The sequence below is a fragment of the Rhinoraja longicauda genome, chromosome 2, assembly GCF_053455715.1.
Source record: "Rhinoraja longicauda isolate Sanriku21f chromosome 2, sRhiLon1.1, whole genome shotgun sequence".
Lineage (NCBI taxonomy): Eukaryota > Metazoa > Chordata > Chondrichthyes > Rajiformes > Arhynchobatidae > Rhinoraja > Rhinoraja longicauda.
In genome coordinates, this window is record NC_135954.1 from 15823346 (window position 1) to 15841809 (window position 18464).

Consider the following 18464-nt stretch of genomic DNA (forward strand, 5'->3'; position numbering starts at 1 on the left):
CTCGCAGTCTTGGGTAGAGACCGATGTCGGGAGCTCCAAACGACGCCGAAGGTTTCGATCAACCCCAACCTAGGTCCGATCGCTTGGCGCAGGGGAGCTGTGATTTCCCCCCCACCCCAATGCAGAGGGCCCAAACGCCGCCAGCTACGGGAGTAAGATCGTCCCCTCAACAGGCCCCAGACCACGGGAGAACAAAGAGGGGAAGAAGATTGAACATTTTTGCGCCTTCCATCACAGTGAGGAATGTGGAGTAGTCACTGTGGTGGATGTTTATGTTAAAATGTATTTTGTGGGTTCTGTTGCATTTTATTGGTATGACTATGGCAAATTAAATTCCTCGTATGTTGCAAAACATACTTGGTTAATAAAGTATGATTATTATTATGATTATCATAAGTGATGGGAGCAGAATTAGGCCATTCGCCCCATCAAGTCTACTCCGCCATTCAATCAAGGCTGATCTATCTCTCCTAACCCCATTCTCCTGCCTTCTCACCATAACCTCTGACACCTGTACTAACTAAGAATCTTTCCTTAAATATATCCACTGACTTGGTCACCACAGCTTTCTGTGGCAAAGAATTCCACAGATTCACTCTGACTAAAGAAATTCCTTCTCATCTCCTTCCTAAAAGAACGTCCTTTAATTCTGAGGCTATGATCTCTAGTCCTAGACTCTCCCACTAGTGGAAACATCCTCTCCACATCCACTCTATCCAAGCCTAAACTGGTGTTGATTATAACATTAATGGTATCCCTTGCTTGGATTTAACTATTCATTTAACATGATATACAGCGACAAAGACGTACAGGTATGTAGGTTAATTGGCTGGGTAAATGTAAAAATTGTCCCTAGTGGGTGTAGGATAGTGTTAATGTACGGGGATCACTGGGCGGCACGGACTTGGAGGGCCGAAAAGGCCTGTTTCCGGCTGTAGATATATGATATGATATTGCACGTGAGAACTTGCAAACCCTTTGGGTTTTATTTTCTGGTTTTAAAATCTAATTCATTATTCAATTTACACTTTATCACTGAGATAATGTGCTTCTCCTTGAGGGGCTCATTGCTCAAGGAGGCCAGCTCTTTATCAATAAATAACAAAAATAAGCCATTGCACTGTTAAGAGTGTAACAGTGGGGAATACATCTGTCAATTTATTAGTGTGTTCAATCTATTAAAGGTCAATGGGACCTTGAGTGATTGCTCTGAAAGATCTTGCAGCTCCAACAGCTCTCAAAAAGTTAATTACCATCCAGAACAAAGTTGCCTGCTTAATCGGCACCTCTTCCACCATCCCAAACATTCATTCCCTTCATTACTAGCACACTGCAATTCATTGCCTAGCGTTCCCCACCATTACCTCCAAAATCTTATGACCTTATAAAACGCATGACCACTAACATCAAGCGGACATGTGGAAACCGATTCACAAAAAAAACAACAGATTCACATCCAAGATGCACACCATCTTGATGAGATCCACTTGTGACCTTATAAAACCCATGACAGCTACCATCAAACGGACATGGGGAAACCGATTCACAAAAACGCCTACAGATTCCCATCCAAGATGCATACCAAGTGGATGGAGTGTATCTAGACTTTCAGAAAGCCTTTGATAAGGTCCCACACGGGAAATTGGTGAGCAAAATTAAAGCTCATGGTATTGGGGGTAGGGTGTTGACATGGATAGAGAATTGGTTGGCAGACAGGAAGCAAAGAGTAGGAGTAAACGGGTCCTTTTCAGAATGGCAGGCAGTGGCTCAGTGTTGGGGCCGCAACCTTTTACCAGATATATTAATGATTTGAACAAAGGAATTAAAAGTAACACTAGCAAGTTTGCAGATGACACAAAGCTGGTTGGCAGTGTTAACAGCGAAAAGGATGTTAGGAGGTTGCAGGGTGACCTGGACAGGTTGAGTGAGTGGGCAGATGCGTGGCAGACGCAGTATAATATAAGAATGTGAGGTTATCCACTTTGGTGGCAAAAACAAGGAGGCAGATTATTATCTCAATGGTGTCAGGTTAGGGGGAAGTGCAGCGAGACCTGGGTGTCCTTGTAGACCAATCACTGAACGTTGGTGTGCAGGTAGAGCAGGCAGTGAAGAAAGCTAATGGCATGTTGGCCTTCATAACGAGAGGATTTCAGTATAGGAATAGAGGTTCTTCTGCAGTTGTATAGGGCCCTGGTAAGACCACATCTGGAGTATTGTGTACAGTTTTGGTCTCCTAATTTGAGGAAGGACATCCTTGTAATTGAGGCAGTACAGCGTAGGTTCACGAGATTGATCCCTGGGATGGCGGGACTGTCATATGAGGAAAGATTGAAAAGACTAGGCTTGTATTCACTGGAGTTTAGAAGGATGATGGAATCTTATAGAGACGTATAAAAGGACTGGACAAGCTAGATGCAGGAAAAATGTTCCCAATGTTGGGGGAGTCCAGAACCAGGGGCCACAGTCTTAGAATAAAGGGGAGGCCATTTAAAACTGAGGTGAGAAGGAACTTTTTCACCCAGAGGGTTGTGAATTTGTGGAATTCTATGCCACAGAGGGCAGTGGAGGCCATATCACTGGATGAATTTAAGAGAGAGTTAGATAGAGCTCTGGGGGCTAGTGGAATCACGGGATATGGGAAGAGGTTGGGCATAGGTTACTGATTGTGGATGATCAGCCATGATCACATTGAATGGCGGTGCTGGCTCGAAGGGCCGAACGGCCTCCTCCTGCACCTATTTTCTATGTTTCTATCTTGATGAGTTCCACTTATGACCTTATAAAACCAACGACCACTGCCATCAAACCGACATGAGGAAACCGATTCACAAAAATACCTACAGACTCCCCTCCAAGATACACACCATCTAAATGAGGTCCACTTATGACCTTATAAAAGTCATGACCACTACCATCAAAAGGACATGAGGAAACCGATTCACAAAAACACCTACAGACTCCCCTCCAAGATGCACACCATCTAGATGGGGTCCTTCTGGATCTAAATTCTGGAGTAGGCTGTCGAGTACCTTCAGCAGGTGGGCTGCAAAGGTCCAAGAATACAACTCGCCACCACTTTCTCCAAGGCATTTCAAGAAGTGAAATGAATGTTGGCCTTGCATCGATACCCGGAGCCCAAAATGTTTATTTAAAGAAAATGTCATTTTAGTGTGTTGCAGTTGCTTGTCCATATGTCAGACCCAGAGGCAGTAGGACATGTGTTAGCTGAAATAACAGTTGATTAACAAGCTGGGCACAAGGTGGCAGAAAGAAACCAGGTGCACAGCCTGGAGGTCTGTTTCTCGTCCTAAGGTCAAGGAGTCAGGACCCAAGATCTCCAATAGCTCTGCTCCTTTCTGCATCCTTGCATTGAAAGCTAGAATCAGCAAATCATCTCATTCTAAAGGAATCTTTGGCTCCTCCAATCTTTGTCTATTGTTTACAAATTTTAATCCAAATTGTGGCCAATAATTAATTTTAACATTTCTCTTTTTCTTTCTCCACCATACCATTTTTTTCTTTCATTGCACTCGATTCCTTTTGATGAAGGCCTCGTCTGTTCTTTCCTGTACAAAGTCTCATTCCCATTCTTCATTCCGAAAGTTAAGACAATAAAATAAAGTGTTTTATTATCATATTGTTAAAATGGAACAGTGAACCCACCATATGTGTAGGAAAGAACTACAGATGCTGGTTTAAATTGAAGGTAGACACAAAATACTGGAGTAACTCAGCAGGACAGGCAGCATCACGAGAGAAATGGGCGACGTTTCGGGTCGAGACCTTTCTTCAGACTGATATCAAGGGAGTGGGCGGTAGAGATAAAATGTAGTCGGAGACAGTAAGACTGGTAGGAGAACTGGGAAGGGAGAGGGGATGGAAAGAGAGGGAAAGCAAGTGCTACTTGAAGTTAGAGAAGTCAATGTTCATACCGCTGGGGTGCAAGCTACCCAAGCGAAATATGAGATGCTGTTCCTACAATTTGTGCTGGACCTCACTCTTGACAATGGAGTAGGCCCAGGACAGAAAGGCCAGTGTGGGAATGGGAGGGGGAGTTAAAGTGTCGAGCAACCAGAAGATCAGGTAAGTTTAGACAGACCAAGCTGAGGTGTTCAGTGAAACGATCGCCGAGCCTGCGCTTGGTCTCACCAATATACAGGAGTTCACACCTGGAACAGCGGGTACAGTAGATGGGGTTGGAGGAGGTGCAAGTGAACCTTTTGTCTCGCTTGAAAAGACTGAACAGGGTCCTTGGACAAAGTCAGAGGGAGAGGGAGAGGGACAGGTGTTGCAGGGAACCCACCATATGCTCCCCAAGGTCGACACTCCCCATTTGTTCCATAAGCCTACAAGGAGTAGATCCACAATAATAACATTTGGAAAATACCATCAAAAGCAAAGCAATATTTGCTAGTTTAACAATATGAATGTCTGATTTCTAAATGTACAAAATGTTTAAATTGCTGCTAGATGTGAAAGTTTAATGTACATTAACATCTCACCTTTTTGTCTGTTCCCACCCTCCCTGATTCTGCATCCCTCATCCCTGCCCCACTTTGCCTCGCCCCCTCTTCCGCCCCCCCACCTCTTCCCCCCCACCCCTTCCGCCCCCCCCACACCTTTTCCACCCTCCTCCACCTCTTCCACCCTCCCCCACCTCTTCCACCCCCCTGCCTTTCCCCCCCCCTCCTCTTCCGTCCCCGCCTCTTCCGTCCCCGCCTCTTCCGTCCCCCCGCCTCTTCCGTCTCCCCCTCCTCTTCTGCTCCCCTGCCTCTTCCGCGCCCCACCCTGTCTTGCCCCCTCTTCCGCCATGCCTCCTGCTCGACGCCTCGCCGCCTTTTCTGCCCCTCCAAATCACATCTAACTGCCATTTCCTGACTCCCCTAACACCCTCTTTCTCCCACTTGCCCCTCCACACCCAACCTATTATTTTGCCTTTCCCTCACCCCCTCCATTGCTCCCTCCCCAACTCCTCACCGATCGCTATCTCCCCTCCTGGTCCTTATCTACCTAGTTAAGGCAGGAGGTATGCGAATTGTGAAGAAACATCAGGGTTCCTCAACCCCGGCTCCTGTTGAGAGAGATAAAGAGAGTGAAGAATGGGAAAGCAACAGGTGAGATTTGCTTATCTCCAAATGAAGTAATCGATAGTCCTTCCAGAATGTGTTACAAAAGCTAAGCACGTTTGATGATGTGACTTTGCTCCCTCCTGTCAGTGTTTCATTTAGATTAGCAGAATTAGCATATCTGATGGAGACGACGCCAAAATTTAGAATACATTGCACTTTGCATGGAAAGACATTTCACATTCTTGTTATGTTCGCTGTCTCTTTGGTTACGTATTTGTCACAGGTCTCGAGTTCCTTGGGTCTGCATTTTAATTTTTCACCCTGGATAAGTTAGACTGAGGCAAAAGTAAGTTGCAGCAGCTGCCAAGTTCACCTGATTAGGATGGAGACAAATAGTCTGTGAAGTACTTGCAGGCTTTGTATTGGGATCATTGTTTTTATTGTGCATGGTTTCACAAATTCTTGTTCTTATCTAAATTCTTACCTAAATGCAGTAGTTTTAAAAGGACCATATTTTAGGTTTTCTTTTTGAAGATGTGAATGAACCCGAGGAATTGACCTCAAGATTTTATCATTCGTGCTGCAACATCAGGACAAACACTCAAGCACCCCCTGTCTCTACTCCCCCTTATGTCAATGATCTTTTTTGCGATACTGATTAAAGTATCTTAGGGAAAACCAATGTGCAGCATTTTCTGAGAAATTCAGGTGAACAAATCTAATCCAGGAGATCACATGGATGGTATATACTATATGATTAATTTTTTGCTCCAATTAAAGACCAGCTAGCTTTCTTTTGAAGGCATCAAGTCAAGATTCAACTCCAGCTAACAACAATTTTTACTCAAAACGTCCTGTTTTTAAAACAAAGTGGCCGCATGTCGCTTACGAGATTGTCACATTAGAGGCAGGAAACATGTTCCCAATGTTGGGGGAGTCCAGAACAAGGGGCCACAGTTTAAGAATAAGGGGTAGGCCATTTAGAACGGAGATGAGGAAGAACTTTTTCAGTCAGAGAGTGGTGAAGGTGTGGAATTCTCTGCCTCAGAAGGCAGTGGAGGCCAGTTCGTTGGATGCTTTCAAGAGAGATCTGGATAGAGCTCTTAAGGATAGCGGAGTCAGGGGGTATGGGGAGAAGGCAGGAACGGGGTACTGATATAGAGTGATCAGCCATGATCGCATTGAATGGCGGTGCTGGCTCGAAGGGCTGAATGGCCTACTCCTGCACCTATTGTCTATTGTCACACTGGTGGTATTCTTGCACACCCGAGTATAATAATTAACTTACTTTCTAAAGATAGTTTAACTATAAAAGATTGTATTGTATTGTAGAATCATAATGTGATATGCTGGGTTCCGGAAAGAGTCTTTCTCTTGTCCTTGCTCTGATTTTTTTTTTCCTATTTCAATGCATTCAGTTCTCTTCTAAAAGCTTTTATGGAATTTGCAACACCAATCATTCATGTAATGCATTCTGCATCATAAAAGCTCAATGTATTTATCTGAGATGGTACCATTTACAAATCCAATGAAAGTGTCATCTACAGCATGGATGAAAAAATGGGGATTAAATATCAGGTAGAAAAATGCATGGCCCCATTTAGTCTGTGCATTAAGTGCACTGTAAATGTCTAAATTGCAATTTTTTGTAAGCACAATCTAGTCCCAATCCAGCAATAATTTTTTGCCAGAGTTTCATATACTTGGACAGATTCTTTCCAACAGCTTCACCTACTCTCACTCATGCACGTCCATACAATGGCTAAATATTTAATCTGACTCATTATCAACAACCACTTGAAGCATTGCATCAGGAGTCAAGATGAGATTGTTTTATTGTCATACGTCCCGAAACGGAACAATTAAATTCTTACTTGCAGCAGCACAATGAGGGGTATTTATTCATGCTTTACTTGATGAAGTCTACAGGATTGACCCACCCAAACCATCAAATCAGCAACACTTGGGGCCAATTCTCATCAGAGGAACTAAACAATGATCTGTCATCAGATATAATAGTAGCATTTAAGAGACATTTGTTTAGGCACATGGATATGCAGGGAATGGAGGTACAAGAATTATGTGCAGCCAGATAAGAGTTGGTCTTGGCAGCATGTTCAGCACAGGCGTTGTGGGCTGAAGGCCAGTGTCTGCCTGTTCCTCCGCTGTACTGTTCTATGTTCAGAATTGGTAAGTTTGAAGCTTCAGAGAGATGACAGCAAACATGCTGCACATTAGTTTTCCCTAAGATTCTTTAATCAGTATCGTAAAGGAGATTATTGACACAAGAGGGAGTAGAGACAGGGGGTGTAGGAAAAAAACCCTGCAGATGCTGGTTTAAATCGAAGGTAGACACAAAATGCTGGAGTAACTCGGGTCAGGCAGCATCTCAGGAGAGAAGGAATGTATGACTTCGGGTCGAGACCCTTCTTCAGACTGCTTGAGTGTTTGGTCCTGATGTTGCAGCACGAATGATAAATTCTTCAGGTCAATTCCTCGTGTTCATTCACACCTTCAAAAAGAAAACCTAAAATATGGTAGACTCCAATGTTGTCAAGGTGACATAACACTTTCAGAGAAGAACGAAAGCGGTGTGGGGAGGAGATAAAAAGATGAAAGAACATGCTGGAACTGTGAAGAGCAGAGCAGCTGGTGGAAATTTGAAAACAGAACAGAATGCTAAAAAATATTTTATTTTTGAATGCATTTACGTAGCCAACAGATTCTGCATTTGGATGTTCCACTGCCATGGTTTAGATTTGCATTACCCTACCAGTTTGAAGTTAATTGAAAAATGTTTGTAATAATCAAAAATGATACTGTATGTTATTGAAAATAGAGAAAACACTTGGAACATTGGTGTTCTAATATTTAATAATGTGATTAAAACCATGATTAATCATTACTTTTTAATCCCACAGTTGATTGTGGTTAGGAAGGAACTGCAGATGCTGGTTTACACCAAAGATATACACAAAATGCTGGAGTAACTCAGCAGGACAGGCAGCATCTCTGGATAGAAGGAATGGGTGACATTTCGGGTCGAGACCCTTCGGACTCAGCATCAGGGGAGAGGGAGTTACGAGATAAGGGAATGTAAGAGATCAAAAGAGATGCAGATCAAGGAAAATGTAGAATAGATCATTGTTAGCGAGGAGAAGGTGACAACAAAGCAAACAGATACAATGTAATCAGAGGGACAGTCAGACTGGTTGGATTACTTGAAGTTAGAGAAGTCAATATTTATACTGCTGGGGTGCAGGCTGCCCAAGGCAAACATGAGGTGCTGTTCCTCTAATTTGCACTGGGCCTCACTCTGACATGTTAGGGGCAATGTTAGGGGGAATTTAAAGTGTTTAGCAACTGGGAGATCAGGTAGGTTTAGGCGAATTGAGTAGTGATAGGAACAGAATTAGGCCATTTGGGCCATCGAGTCTACTCCATTCAATCATAGCCGATCTATCATTCCCTCTCAACCCCACTCTGCCATCTCCCCATAATCCCCGACACCCATACTAATCAAGAATCCTATCAATCCCTACCTTAAAAAATACCCATTGACTTGGCCTCCACAACTTTCTGTGGCTGAAGCTGCATCTTGAAGTGTGACAGGAGGTGATGACACCCGGTGTCATTTGAACTCGCCTTTCATCGACCTTTCATTTTGTTCTGAATGCAGCTTTAAACTCCTTTATAGAGCCACACAGCATGGAAACTGGCCCTTTGGCCCAACTTGCCCATGATGCCCCATCTACACCTGCCCCACCTGCTTTTCATTTCTAACTTTTCCTAGTTACTATCAAAGGTGGTTTATCTGAAATGTTAACTCTTTCTACACAGATATTTCCTGACCAAAGTGTTTCCAGGATGTGTTTTTCAGACTTTCAACATCTGCAATGTTTTATTTGTGTTTCCTTTATTTTTAAAGAACATCCATTTTATTCTCAACATTGGCTGCCTTGTAGCATGGAGATGAATATTAATTTACTAGAGGCTCCTTGACAACCATGGATGGTTGGCAACTCAAGTAATGGGAGGCAGCTGAATGATCCATCTTTTTTTAATATATATCAAACAATACTTTATTCCAGAAATAAATATTTGCAAAACATTTTTCTTCAAAACTCCATCCGACATTCCCGGAGGTTATACATTCATTCAATACAGATATTCATTGCCAAATTTATACAAAATTATACAGAATCCCTTCCCTTATTTGGAAGGGCGTCTTCACTACACCCTGCCCAGCAGCGGAAGGACCCTAGACTGTGGTCCTCCCCCTCAGAGCCTTGGCGTTGGCTGCACCAAGCTTCAGTGCGTCCCTCAGCACGTACTCCTGCAGTCTGCAGCGGGCCAGTCAGCAACATTCCCCGACGGACAGCTCGTTCCGCTGGGAGGTCAATAAAGCTCGGGCAGACCAAAGAGCGTCTTTCACCGAGTTGATGTCCTTCCAGCAGCACTCGATGTCAGTCTCTGAATGCGTCCCTGGGAACAGTCCGTAGAACACAGAGTCCTCTGTGACGGAGCTGCTCGGAATAAATCGTGACTGGGACCCCTGCAAACCTCTCCAGACTCTCTTGGCAAATCGCACTCTGTGAAGAGGTGGGCAACTGTCTCCTTTCCATAGCAGCCGTCCCGAGGGCAGCGTGCGCTGGTAGTGAGGTTCCGGCGGTGCAGGAAGGATCTGACTGGGAGGGCTCCCCTCACCGCCAGCCAAGCCAGGTCTTGGTGCTTGTTGGTGAGTTCTGGCGATGAGGCATTTTGTCAGAAAAGCTGGGCAGTCTGCTCTGGGAACCACGCCACAGGATCCATGGAGTCATTTCCCTGCAGTGCCTGCAGGACGTTCCGTGCTGACCCGATGGACTTGTGGTGTTGGTCCGGAAGAACCTTTCCACGAGCGACAGATGGTGCGGCAATGTCCAGCTGACTGGCACATTGCGTGGCATCTGCGCCAGGCCCATCTTTCGCAATAACGGGGACAGGTAGAACCTCAGCAGGTAATGACACTTGGTGCCCACGTGCCTTGGCTCTATGCTCCGCCTGATGTAGCCACACACGAAGGTGAGATACCATTGCCTACGTGCAGGACAGATGGGTGGCTGCCTGCCTGGTCAGCTTGGACCAGGAGAAGGCCTTCGACAGGATATCGCAAACGTACATGAGGGACGTGCTCTCCAAAATGGGCTTTGGGGAGGGAATCAGGAATTGGATCCAACTACTCTATACCGATATCTGTAGTGCAGTCCAAATCAATGGGTGGGAATCAGACAGCTTCCCCGTCAGGTCTGGAGTCAGGCAGAGTTGCCCTCTCTCCCCTGTCTTGTTCGCCTGTTGTATTGAGCCCTTTGCCGAGTCCATCAGGAAGGACGCGAGCATAAGAGGAATGACATTGCCAGGCAGCGGGGGCACTCAGGTCAAAACCTCCCTGTACATGGACGATGTCACCTTCTTCTGCTCGGATCCAGGGTCGGTCCGCAGACTGACTAGCGTCTGTGACCCGTTTGAGTCGGCCACGGGGGCCAGGGTGAGCCGCAGGAAGAGCGAGGCCATGCTCTTTGGCAACTGGCCCGACCGATGTTCCATCCCCTTCACCATCAAGCCTGACTTCTTGAAGGTGCTGGGGATCTGGTTCGGGGTGGCTGACAAGAATTGGCTGGAGCGGATAGCCAAAGTAGGGAAGAAACTGGAGCTGTGGAAGCAGCGCTCCCTCTCCATCACGGGAAACAATCTGGTCATCAGGTGTGAGGTGCTCTCGGGGCTGCTGTACTTGGCGCAAGTGTGGCCCGTCCCTCCCTCCTACGCCACGGGGATCACCCGGGCCGTCTTCCGCTTCATCTTGGGGTCGAGGATGGACTGGGTGCGACGGGCCACAATGCACAAGTCGGCCGACAAGGGGGGTAAAAGCGTGCTCAACGTCATCCTCATCCTGATGGCCACCTTCGTGTGTAGCTGAATGATCCATCGCCAGAGGAAAGAAAGAAATAGGAAGATGAATGGAATGTGGAGGCTGTCAGATATAACAATAAGTAAGGACTGAGGGGGATTTTTAAAAAAATGGGTTGGAAGAATTAAAAGTTGATTGTAATTGTTGTTGGAGATAAGCAGTAAAGGGTGATAGCACATGGATGAAGTGTGGAAATCGAGTTAGCTAGCTGTATGCTTTCAAAAAACCTAAGGAGAAATTGTTGGATGCCTGATAATGTTCTTAGTAATGCAAAGCTTAACCCTGGAATGCTGCTAATACAAAATGAGTTTGTGGAATATTGGTTCCTAAATTTCTCCTGTCAACATTTTTTTTTTCCAATAGAAAATATTTTTTAAGTGGTTGAGGAAATGAGTGAAATTATTTCAGCAGCAGATTTATGGTGTTCTATGAGATTCTGAACAAAATAGCTGGGACAGTTAGGGTTATCCCGATATGTGCTGGTGCTGCAACCCAGTGAATATGTGAAATGGTAAATTTCTTCTTAAATATTAACCTTTCAATACAGGAGAGATTGCTTTTCACATTGCATATGATAATTGAAATCTCCATGGAACGTGGTGAACAGATACAAAATCTACATCTTATTAGAGTGCACTAAAAAGGGAATGGTAGAAAAATATGGGAAGAGGATAGAAGATTTCAAAACCAATTATGGCAGCATAAATTTAACTTTGGGTGTACTGGAAGAACTGCGCTAAACAATAAAATTCTGTGTCTCTTTTGACTAATTGAATTGAGTTTTTAAGCAAGGCAGCTGAAGGTTTGGGGGATTTGTGTTTCTGGTGCAGATGTAAGTAATGGTTTATCTGATTATAGATAAGCAAATGTTAGTCATTATCATGTGCAGACATCCCAAGGTGTAATTCAAATAGTTTAAATTCTGCTGTGCGCTTTGTCAGTTTCGGATTCTAAATGTGATCTACTAGGCTATACAAGCCTGCTGCCAGAAGAATAGTTAAGAGATTTAGAACTATGTCTTAAAATTTGGTAGGATTATCGATGGTGCTGAAAGACCTGACAAACTATAATAGCAGAGAAATGCAAAACTAAATAAATGAAATTAAGAGAAACTGAATAAAGCTTGTCTAGGTGAAATAAAGGGGAATACCAATTTACTTGCCCCAAGAGTAGCCTCGATTAATTGATCGCAGAGAATGAGTGATTTAGCACCAAAGAACTCAAACATACCAGGTTAATTCCCGGGATAGCGGGACTAACATATGATGAAATACTTGGCTTGCATTCACTGGAATTTAGAAGGATGAGAGGGGATCTTATAAAACATAAAATTCTTAAAGGATTGGACAGGCTAGATGCAGGAAAATATTCCCGATGGGGGAGTCCAGAACGGTGGCGCAGCGGTAGCGTTGCTGCCTTTGCAGCGCCAGAGACCCGGGTTCGATCCCGACTACGGGTGCTGCCTGTACGGAGTTTGTACGTTCTCCCCGTGACCTGCGTGGGTTTTCTCCAAGATCTTCGGTTTCCCCCCACACTCCAAAGACATACAGATTTGTAGGTTAATTGGCTTGGTAAATGTTTTTTAAAAATTGTCCCTAGTGGGTATAGGATAGTATGGGTGTGCGGGGATCGCTGGTCAGCGCGGACCCGGCTGGCCAAAAGGGCCTGTTTCCTCGCTGTATCTCTAAAAAAAAAAACAGGGGTCACAGTTTAAGAATAAGGGGTAGGCCATTTAGGACTGAGATGAGGAGAGAGCTGTGAATTTAGAGAGTTGTGAATCTGTGGAATTCTCTACCACAGAAGGCAGTGGAGGCCAATTGACTGGATGTTTTCAAGAGATTTAGCTCTTAATGCTAAAGGAATCAAGGGATATGGGGGGGGGAAGCAGGAATGGGGTACTGATTTTAGATGATCAGCCATGAATGATTATATTGAATGGCTGCTGGCTCGAAGGGCCGAATGGCGTATTCCTGCACCTATTTTTCTATGTCTATATTTTTCTATCCATGGAAAAAGAACCTGTGATGATGAAAGGCTTAGGAGTGCCTTTGCTACATTAAGATTATCCAGAGTTAGAGCTGGATAGAATCAAATAGAAAATTAAATAGTGAAATTGAGGACATTTTGAAAATTTGTGTGGATATAAAGTCTCATCTTCTCTCAATTATCTTTGGAAATTCTGTGAAATGTGATGACAGTAACCTTCGGCAACCATTTGCAACGGCCTAAATATAATGTAGAAAAATATCCAAGCATGTTAGACACAGGTTTACATGGACAAAAATGACAACTGAGTCCATAAAAGAGAGCTGGGACTCGTCAAAAAACTGCTTTTTCTTGAGGTTTGTTTGGGAGGTCTCGGGAATCTAGTTTCTAAACTGTCCAGGAAATGCCTGCCTATTGTAAGGCAATAAAGGAAGGTGCTGTGTGCAATAGGTAAAAGGGGTGTGCAGAATATCAGCTAGAGGAATGGAAAATTTATTTCTTAGGAATGGATTAGGTGAGATCATGTGTAATTAGAGCAGAAGACAATTGAAGTTTTTCATCTATTATAAGTCACTGAGTTCTGGGATAACGATTGGGCTGAGAATTTAGTTGCCATTCACATTTTCCAGATAAAGGAAGTAGTTTATGGTAGCATGAATCAGCAGCCAGGCAACATTTCAGAGATGGGCTGTTGTGACAAATTACATTTGCATTCCACAAGTTACCATCTGCAACAAATGAGTATGAAGGAACTGCAGATGCCGGTTTAAACCCAAGATAGACACAAAAAGCTGGAGTAACTCAGCGGAGCAGGCAGCATCTCTGGAAAGAAGGAATGGTTGACTTTTTGGGTCGAGATCCATCTTCAGACTCACCCATTCCTTCTCTCCAGAGATGCTGCCAGTCCCGCTGAGTTTCACCAGCTTTTTGGATATATATACCATCTGCAACAAGATAGTCTAATCACCAGCATTTAATTCAATGTCATTGCATAATGGATGAATGCAGTTCCAACACCATTCAAGGCCTTGATAGCATTCAGGACATTGCTGCATGCATGACAACATCCTATGACCAGCAGCCTAACATTTGTTCCCTCTATTACTGGGACTCTCTAACTGTAGTATGTACTAACTGCAAAATAAACCAATTTGCCCAAGCTTCTTCAACAGGACAAAGCCTTTGCTTCTGGCGCCATGTGAATGATTTTATCTGCAAAGTGCCCACCACGTCTCACACTTTTCTGCCCGTGAAATATTTCTGCTTTTTTTTGCCAATGCTGGTTCTAAATGCTGGAACTTCTTCTCCAATAACATTGTGGATCTCACAAGGACTGCAATGGTTTGCAAAAGCTGCACGCCTCCCATCTTCGTAAGAGCAGCTCGGTTGTAAAATTAATGTTGTGTTTGCCTATGACCCCCATATCCTTGGCATGAATGAAAAGGAGATTCACTGTGATAGATATAAGTTTGCAGGACTACAGATATGTGTCTGATTTGGAGACTATTGCTTGTGCTAGTTGAAATTTGCACTGAAAACAAAATGCTGGAAACACTCAGGGTACTTAGGCAATACAAGTGGCAAGGGAAACAATTGAAGACACTTCATCTGAACCAGTGTCTTTGACTTGGTACATTAACTTGGTTTCACTTTCGAAGGATGCTGCGTGAATTACTGCATATTTCCAGCATTTTCTGTTTTTATTTCCAAGTTCCAGCATCATTTATTAGCATTTGCTTCTCTGACAATTTATTCTCAATCTTGCATGTTACAATCAAGAGTAACATGTCCATCTACATGATAGGTGATTCTGTTCAATAAGAGACTATTATATACAGAGAAACAATCACACAGACTAGCTGCAAGGAAGCAAGCCTTTTGGCTAATATTCATGCTCTGCATAGGCCTGTTACAACCATAATTTGTCTCAAGCCACCTTTTATTTCTTTCATCCTCATGTGCTTATCTAAATTCCTCTTACTCATCTATGGTAATCTGCACAGCTGCTCCATCTGCTCGCATAGTAAGTACTTGATACATAGCACAGCACAACATAGGAATCTGTCCTTTGGACCACGATGTCCATGCTGATTAGGATGCCAAGTTAAACTAATCTCTTGCTGCATGTGATACATTTCCATCTATTCCCTGCACATTCATGTATCCCTCTGGGCCTCTCAAATGTGTGTGTCCTTTCCTGCCTCTAAGTTGGCCACTTTTAAGATCTCAATTAGGATACTCTTGGCATTTTTTTCTTGCATGAAGACAATAGACAATAGGTGCAGGAGTAGACCATTCGGCCCTTTGAGCCAGCACCACCATTCAATGCGATCATGGCTGATCATTCTCAATCAGTACCCCGTTCCTGCCTTCTCCCCATACCCCCTGACTCCGCTATCCTTAAGAGCTCTATCTAGCTCTCTCTTGAATACATTCAGAGACTTGGCCTCCACTGCCTTCTGAGGCAGTGAATTCCACAGATTTACAACTCTCTGACTGAAAAAGTCTTTCCTCATCTCCGTTCTAAGTGGCCTACCCCTTATTCTTAAACTGTGGCCCCTGGTTCTGGACTCCCCAACATTGGGAACATGAGTTTGAGTCTCTTCAACTAATTTGTGATCAGTGAACTGAGAAAGATTCCAGCTTTGCCTACTCGCTTGATCTTCAGCTGATTTAAGATGATGAGGCTTTGGTATTATTCAAGGCTTTTGTGTAAATTTACAACCTTTTAGTTCAGTACAGTCAGCTGAAAGATAAGAACCACAGAGCTCATTTAACAGTTAAATGCTACATTGCATTAAATCTGTTTTTTTTTGGATACATTATTGTCTACAAGAATATCCACAGAAAATAATACTATATATTGCTTTAGCCTTTCAAAATCCAATAAAATATAATGATGTTCTTGGGAGAGAACAGCAAATGCTTCGGTCTACTGGGATTAATCACGTTGGTGTGGCTGCACTCTGGAGTGTTGTGTTTATGTTTGATCTCCCTTCTGTAGGACAGTTGCCATTAAGCTGGAAAACAGTGGTAAAAAATTACGAGGATGTTGGCAGGACTCGAGGGAATGGAGAAATAATTTCCATTCCTAAAAGGTGAGAAGGAAAACCTCAGTTTATTGTTTGTGCTAACTCAAAATCTAATAGCTTGGAAAAATAATAATAATAATGAAAGGCAATTTTCATGAGGTTACGTCACTTTTGTACTACTTTGCTGAATGCTGTTTCTCTGCAATCAATTGCAATGAAGCAGTTTCAAATTAATTAATGAAACAAATGATAATTAATCATCTCTATACATCTCAGGATTTCCAGTTTTGGTTGACTATGTTCCAGAATATGCCTCTTGTGTAGAACCATCTCATCCACTCTAATGTTGTTAGTCACACAAGACTATCACAATGGCTATTGTGACAGAAATAATCTCTTTGTTACCCAAAGAAATAATCTTAATGTCTCCATTATTTTTATAGTTAATGAAAACGTTTGAAGAAAGTAAGTTGCTCACAGCAATTTTCTAGAGATTAATTTTCCTTTCTGAGATACTCTGAGGAATTTATGCAGGATTACAGAACCCAGTTTATCCTGAATTTTTAAGGAAGTACAGAGCTACCAAACAGTTTTACAGTACACTAAATACATATAAGATTAATAATTGGGAGCCAATCTTACAACAAATTGTTAAATCACCAAATTGTCAGTTGATGTTTGTTGATTTCTGTTTGATATTGGTGGTTCAAATGCTGGATATTGGAAGAAGTGGCTAAACTCTCTTTGAAATTAATAACATGGGATCTTTTGTATTCACCTGAGTGGGCAGATGAGTTGTGGGGTTTGGCAATTTATTTGGAAAAATGATACCTTCAACAGAATTGTGTTCCCCCGTATTGTACTGAAGCGTCATCCTAAATTGTGTTCACCTTTTGAGGAATTTCAAAGTACAATCTTCTTAGAGTTACAGCATACTGAATTATGATTGACCTACCTTTCACCATTTAGCCTTGCAGGAAGAACCATCGCATATCACATTTTACAGCTATTTTCATCAAATAAAGTCAAAGATTCTCCACACTGTTATGACGATTATTATTTTTATTGCTATCACTGAGAAGATCATTTTAATTCTTAGTTAAAAACTTCAGGCCTTTATTTCCTATTCACATTGGAGATTTGCTTGTAAGTGTACAGCAGCATCTTTATTTGCTCTTAGATTCTTGGGAGATTGTGTAGGCTTTGTTCGAAGTTAATGATTTAGCTAATTAATGACTGACCAGTTGAGTACTGCAAATTGGACTTTGTCCTAAATTTTTCTCCCTAAGAATATTGGAAGTAAACCGTTTGAACTGTTTAAGGGGAGCAGAGATGTGCATTATCATCAGATACATGTGCAGGAAATTGAATGGTGTATGACAATACTTACACCAGGATATGCCAGAAATTGCTAATTTGACCATTTGGATAGTAGAGCTACAGATGAAAGCAGAGAATATCAGCCTCATCTATATAAATATATATATATATATAGTTATTATTATATTTTTTTCTAGAGAATCTCTCTCCCTCCCCCTCCCTATATTTGGTTGCATTGTTAAAATGACATCGGTAGAAATTGCAAGGTAGGCACCAGTGGAATAATCCAGGAAATCGGATAATGTTCTTAATTGTAATCCTTTTGCATCAATTGTTACATTTAAAGTTGCCATATCAATCTGTGCGTAAAAGCATTATTAATAGATGCTGCCATTCCTTGTATGGTGCAGTGGATGCTCAGGCCAGTTGTAGGTTGGTGTAACGTACTAATGTAAAGAACATGTCCTCCATGGTCCCCTATGCCATATGGGACCTGATCTTTTACTAGATTTCAACATTAATTCTAAAAGGCACAGAAAACAAATTTTCCATGCGAGGCACATAAAATAAACAAGGATGACCAAAATACAGATATCAAAGTCTTCAATTCAGGATCCTTTCAGACAAATTGCCAGTGTTACGTATGAAGTGTTTGCAGATATTAATTCCCGGTTTGAAAGATTATAACAAAAACATAGTTGTTTCCTCCCCCTCTCTCTATGATTTTATGAGGTATTTTGGATAATGTTTATAGTGCAAGATAATTTGGGTGACTTCTAAATTATTGGCAATTTAATTGAAATGGAAGTTTATATTTCCCAGGTTTTCCATTGCACTAAATTTACAATTTCATGCATATGTCTTCTGGCACAACTTCTTCCGTAGTAAACTAAAAAGTTTCCCAACTTTGTGCCTAAATATTTCAGTCATTATCCAGTCCTTAAACTACATAAATATATATTTTACATTTTACTTGTCTCTATAGCTTACATTTGCTACCTTCCTGTAATTAAGTCTGACCAGTAAGAATCCAAATTAGTAAGAATTGTTCCCATGTGTACAGGCCTGAATTCTTTGTTATTCTATTGTTACATCTAATTTGTTCAACTTGCT

General features: G+C 42.5%; 1 protein-coding gene across 1 annotated transcript in view; it reads left to right on the top strand.

The window, feature by feature from the left end:
* dap (death-associated protein) overlaps positions 1 to 18464 on the top strand; it is a 74590-nt gene that overhangs the window by 11196 nt on the left and 44930 nt on the right. The window contains exon 2 of the mRNA XM_078415365.1: positions 5015 to 5114. Within this exon, the coding sequence (XP_078271491.1) occupies positions 5015 to 5114 (100 nt within the window). The remainder of the gene's footprint in view (positions 1 to 5014; positions 5115 to 18464) is intronic.